The sequence below is a fragment of the Dromiciops gliroides genome, chromosome 3 (assembly GCF_019393635.1).
Source record: "Dromiciops gliroides isolate mDroGli1 chromosome 3, mDroGli1.pri, whole genome shotgun sequence".
NCBI classification, from domain to species: Eukaryota; Metazoa; Chordata; class Mammalia; order Microbiotheria; family Microbiotheriidae; genus Dromiciops; species Dromiciops gliroides.
Genome location: NC_057863.1, coordinates 435,358,486 through 435,363,836, shown reverse-complemented (window position 1 = coordinate 435,363,836; position 5,351 = coordinate 435,358,486). Strand labels below are relative to the sequence as shown.

Genomic DNA, 5,351 nt, shown 5'->3' with positions numbered 1-5,351 from the left:
TACATAAATGTGTAATTTATGAAAGGAATCATTCTGTAGTAGAGTGAACACAAAATTTGAAATCAGAAGCACTGGGTTGGAGTCCTAGCTGTGCCACTTATTGTGTGACTTTGGGCAAGTGATTGAGCTTCTTTATGACTCAGTTTCCCTTCTTCCCCTTAGATCAAATGCAGAAAGTATTTGTACTACCTATCTTAAAAGGCTATTTGGGGGTAGGGCAGGAGGGGTGTCTGAGGCTGTGATTTTATTAATTCTATGGGCAGCTAGGTTGTGCAGTGGATAGAGCACTGGCTCTGAGGTTGGGAGGACCTGAGTTCAAATCTCACTTCAGACACTTACTAGGTGTGTGACCCTGGGCAAATAATTTAGCCCAATTTGCCTTAAACATCCAGGGCCATCTCCAGTCGTCCCAATATATATCTTGCCACTGGACCAAGATCACTCTGGAGGAGACAGTGAGATTGGTGACCCTGCACAGCCCTCCCTCACTTAAATCCAATTCAGTGCAAGTCATGATATCACCCAGTCCTTTTCAAGAATGAAGGGCAAACAACAATTAGTTCTATTTGCCATAGGCATTAAATAAAAGGTAAATGTTCAATAGTAAAAATAAATAATCAGGGTTCAAATTTAAGGTCTGATTGTCAGAAACTACATTTAATAAATACCAGCACCACAAACTTTGCATACTTTAAAAGCTGCGTAAATGTAGGCTAAAATTGCCCTAAGTTTGAAATGAGCTATTTGAATACTTCAATGCAGTCATTTAAATGGGCCTAATCCAGAGACTTGGATGAGTATAGAAATCAAACATGACTAGTGGATTTTTCTGTAACAGATGATAAGACCTAAACAATATATCCATGATAATTAGGACTGTGTTTTGGGAAAGGATTGGCACTGACAGCAAAATTCCAGGAAAGACTGGTGGTTGACAAAGTCCTTGACCAGAATGGGAAAAGAGTCTAATCCCTACCTGTAATCCTCTTCACACTCAGAATTCCAGCAAACAGACTTGGGTGTGTTTCATGGAGACCAAGTGCCTTGAATATTAACTGTCTTTTTATGATGTACTGCTAGACCTCTTTCTGAAGGTTGGAGATATCATTCCCCTTCTTCTGCCTCCCCCATGGCATAAGGCAAAATTTCCCATACTATTGTCTCATCATAGCAAGGAGGCCATTCTGGGTTTTTAAAAGCTATTCTAGTAGAATTAAAATTCTTCCAGGTCTCACCAAGTTGGAAAGGGTTTGAATGTGGATTGGGGATGGAGTATTTATTTGCCCCTAATTAACCAGCCTACTTGAATTTGGAAAGGCTACTGGATATGAGTTATTTTGGCCTAGGTATTGGGGAAGGCTGTTTACTAGAGCATGGAGTTGTGAACTTCTTCAGAGAAGATCCCCATTGCTGAAATCAGATTTTTGAAATGAACTATTTGAAATAAAAGTACAAAATTAGGAAGGTACTTCCATAGGGATGAATAAATCCTAACAGGAACATGGCCTAAATTTTAAGCATGGGATTAAGGATAAAGAACTCTTGAATTCTAAGCCATTCTTTCACCATTGATAAGAACAAACAAAATTATACAACTATATGAATATCTTTTATGAAAATTATTGGCAACAAAACTTTATTTTACTACATTTTCCAATTCATGTGAATAGAAACAGAGATAAATCAAAGAACAGAATTACCCTCCTCAACAGGCATTTATACTTTCTATACCATGACCCTAAGACTGCCATTTTGTGATAAAGCAATGGAGAATTTCCTAGTGAATCTTGTCCACTGTGTAGAGTAAACCTTCAAGATAAGGGCTTTGTAAATTGCTACCTTTGTTTTGGGACATCTTGTTAAAGCATTCTAAAATCTATGCAGCAGATATGTACTATAAGTTAATAGATTTACAAGAAACTTTTATATAAATGGTTCATATAATCCTGACTAGTAGCTAATTCTGGCATATTATAATTAATATGGACCAGACCACAGATGTCTTTGTGTACCCTTAAACAAGGTTTGAAAATTCTACCACATATGCTACTGTCCACTAGGAACTTTGTACCTTTAACACATATAACTTGATTTATCTCAACATTAGTTCCTAAATGCCACGTGAAATAGAATATTCTGGCATAAAACATATTTATAAAAAAATTAATATTTAAAAGTGTACTTCGTTGTTCCCCCCTCTGGGTATTATACTCCGGGGAGCTCTGAGTGTACCTTGTCTATACTGATCCAGACTTGCTTGTCCTGTTTGTGGAATGGGACCTTGGGCAAAAATGGAATGTCATAGGGATAAAATCCCATTGTTAACAAAACGGCAGGGGGGGTGGATTATGAATGATACTAAAAATAACACACTATATCAATTTGTACTTTTTCTAGAAGCTCCTAGATTTTGCTTTTTCATTTTTACTTTGCTTGACTTTTCAAAAATGTTTTCCCCCAATCATTTTTATTACATTTGTAAAAGTATACAAAATACAAATATGACATACAGTAAGATAAAAAGCTATACTCATTTGAGCACCAAGCATGTAGGAAGTAGTTAATATTCCCAAGCAACAATTACATATTCCATCCTATAATCTCATAGATCAGTGCTCTCAGCTGTCTGGATTCATATGTAACTGTATTCTTCCCTATGTGCATTCTTTCTTCCTCTAGGGGCTGTTCAATGACTGCTGGTATGTTTCTACCATAAAGTTCACAGTGTTCTAGAAACTGTACACACTCTTGAATAACACTATCCCGCAGCATGATCATGTGCTTGGACATATTTTCCAGGAGAGAAAGGAAGCATCTTTTGGCATAATACCAAGTATCAGTCCCAAGTTTTTTATTATAGGGTTCCAAGCTTTTGATAACTCGGGAAATACCAAAGTCATAATTTCCTTTGGCACAATACAAAGTTCCTATTACCAAGTTTACTATGCAGAGGTGGTAGATTTTCTTATCTGGATCATCATAGGACAACTGCTCTTCCTCCTTTTCAATTTTCCTCATCAATTCTTCTGCCTCTTCATTTTGACTTGTCATGATATAGGAGACACACAAATTGGCCAATACAATGGCACTCACGTTCAATATATTATCATAGTGCTTCTTGACTATGGGCTCATAAAAACCAATGGCTTCTTTGTATTTATTTTCTTGCATGAACAGAACATGGGCAACATTCAGCTTCCACACATCATGATCATTACAAAACTCCACAGATTTGCGGAAGATTTTTTCCACCATTGGATAATTCTCAAGGTTCCAGTAGATTTTAGCTTGAGCCATTAACACCGGGATATATTTTTCTAAAGTTTCATCATATTCGTTCACTGCCTTCTTAACAGCCTCATCATCTCTGTTGTGCCGTGCTTCTTGAACTTGCTTGGTAAGTTTCCTCAGTTGCTCCGTCAGCATCCCTGCTAGTTCATCCAGCTTAAGGAAAGCTTCTTCAGGGGCTGTCTGGCAGGTGATCATGGCATCCAAGAAGTCATAGAGATAGGGTGAGAGGAACTTGTATGTGAGGTGAGCATTTTCTGCCAGAACATCTGCAGCCAAGTCAAAATATTCATACTTGCAGTAGAGCAGCAACAGGTTACCAAATGTCTCTGGGGGGAATGGGTTCTGCTGAAGCAAAAACTGCAGTTTTTCAAACCCTTCTGTGGGTTTGGCATCCATGTTCATCAGGGCCTGGTTGTGCAGGGTGACGGGGTCCAACTCCTCCTCCGCTCTGGGAGGCATGTCAGTGAGGGCTTCCTGGGCAGCCTCGTGGTTTCTCAGCTGGTACTCTATGGCGGCCTTGAGGTTGAAGGCCTCCACCAGGGCGGTCTGGTGGAGCACCAGGGTGTTGCCAACACTCCGAACATCAATGCCCTCAGTAGTCATCCCTACACCCAACTCTGGGTGCTGGCGGATGCCTCTTTCGATAATGTCTGAGATGTGCTTCAAGGCCGGGGCGTAGTGTCTGCTACTGTAATAGGCCAGGGCAAGGTTGTAGGAGAGGTCGGGGCGATAACCCGAGGCCTGCAGGGCGGCAGCGAACTTGGCGCAGGCAGCATCGTACTGGCCCTCTTTGTATAGGAGGCAGCCCAGGTTGACTTGGCCGTCGGGCTCGCTCTCCCCTCCAGCCTCATCGCCCCCTTCCCCGCTCAGCAGCTGCTCCACCAGGCTCTGCGCCCCGGGTAGGTCCCCCTCGCTGTACTTGATGGCGGCCTGGAGGCGGAGGACGCGGCTGTGGTAGGCGGGATTGTCGAGTAGCAAAAAGGCCACTCGAGTGGCCTCGGGGTAGAGGCAGGCCTTGTAGAGGGCCTGCGCCTGGTAGAGGCGGTACTGCTCCAGCTCCGGGTGCAGCTGTCCCAGCTGCTCATAGCACTCGGCCGCCAGGGCGAACTCCTGCAGGCGGTAGTAGCAGTAGCCGAGCAGGGACAGGCCGGCCCGGCACCTCGGGCTCCTCTGCAGCTCTCCACCCAGAAGCTGCACAGCCTCGGCGTAGCGGGCATCCCGGATAAGACGGTACACGGCCGCAGTGAACTCTCCGTCAGGGATCTGCGCTCCGGTTAGGCCAGCCATCGCCCCCAGGATTGCTCCGCGTTACCGTCTCCACGGCAACTACTGCAAAACCGGAAACCGGAAACCTAAATAGAGCGACCTTCCTCCCGAACCCGGAAATGGAGAATTTCTTTGTCGTAGAGAGACGGTTTGGAATCGGAATCTCGGAGGATCTGTCGGTTGTTATTTTGCTCGCTTCTCGAGATCGCTAACGGTTAAGAGCATGTGCGGGGAATCCCTGGTCTCGCAGAGAAACTAGGCTGCTTCCCGGCATGCATCACTTCGATCGCGGACGAACTCCTGGGAAGATGAATTCACGTCAGTCGTGATGCATGCTGGGAAATGTAGTCTCTATGGGGCAGTCCCACACTCTCGGGAGATGTAGTCTTCAGGATCTTCTCGTCCATATTGAGGAAGCGGGAGAAGTGTGTCCATTTTACACTAGCTTCTTTCTCCGCAAGGCAGGCCAGGTTTTCTCTTATTTTGTGCACCCAGCCTGCTCATAAGGCGGTGCTTACGAGTTTTTTGTTTTTGTTTTTTAAAGTGGGGAAGGACAGGAAAGGTTGACGCTATCTCTACTGGGAAAGTCTAATTTAATTGGAGGCAATGGATTTTGAGTTAAAAACCCCGTTTTACAGATGAGGAAAAGGAAGCACTGAAAGGGTCTGTGACTTTCCCAGGGTCACACAGTAAGTGGCAGAACTGGAATTCGAACCCAGGACCCCTTGCTCTTTCCCACTGCCCCACACCCTGTGTAGTTTTCAAGTCCTACATTCATTCTTGGGCAGTCTCTG

The 5,351-nt window shown here is 43.8% G+C and overlaps 1 protein-coding gene across 1 annotated transcript; it reads right to left on the bottom strand.

The window, feature by feature from the left end:
- Positions 1–1,615: 1,615 nt before the first annotated feature.
- On the bottom strand, positions 1,616–4,792 carry TTC30B (tetratricopeptide repeat domain 30B). The gene has a single exon (XM_043991197.1). The coding sequence runs from the start codon at positions 4,576–4,578 to the stop codon at positions 2,581–2,583; it is 1,998 nt and encodes a 665-aa protein (XP_043847132.1). The 5' UTR covers positions 4,579–4,792; the 3' UTR covers positions 1,616–2,580.
- Positions 4,793–5,351: the final 559 nt, after the last annotated feature.

What these genes read in the sequence shown, in the direction of transcription:
- TTC30B (XM_043991197.1), bottom strand. Translation starts at nt 4,578, where the DNA reads ATGGCTGGCCTAACCGGAGCGCAGATCCCTGACGGAGAGTTCACTGCG.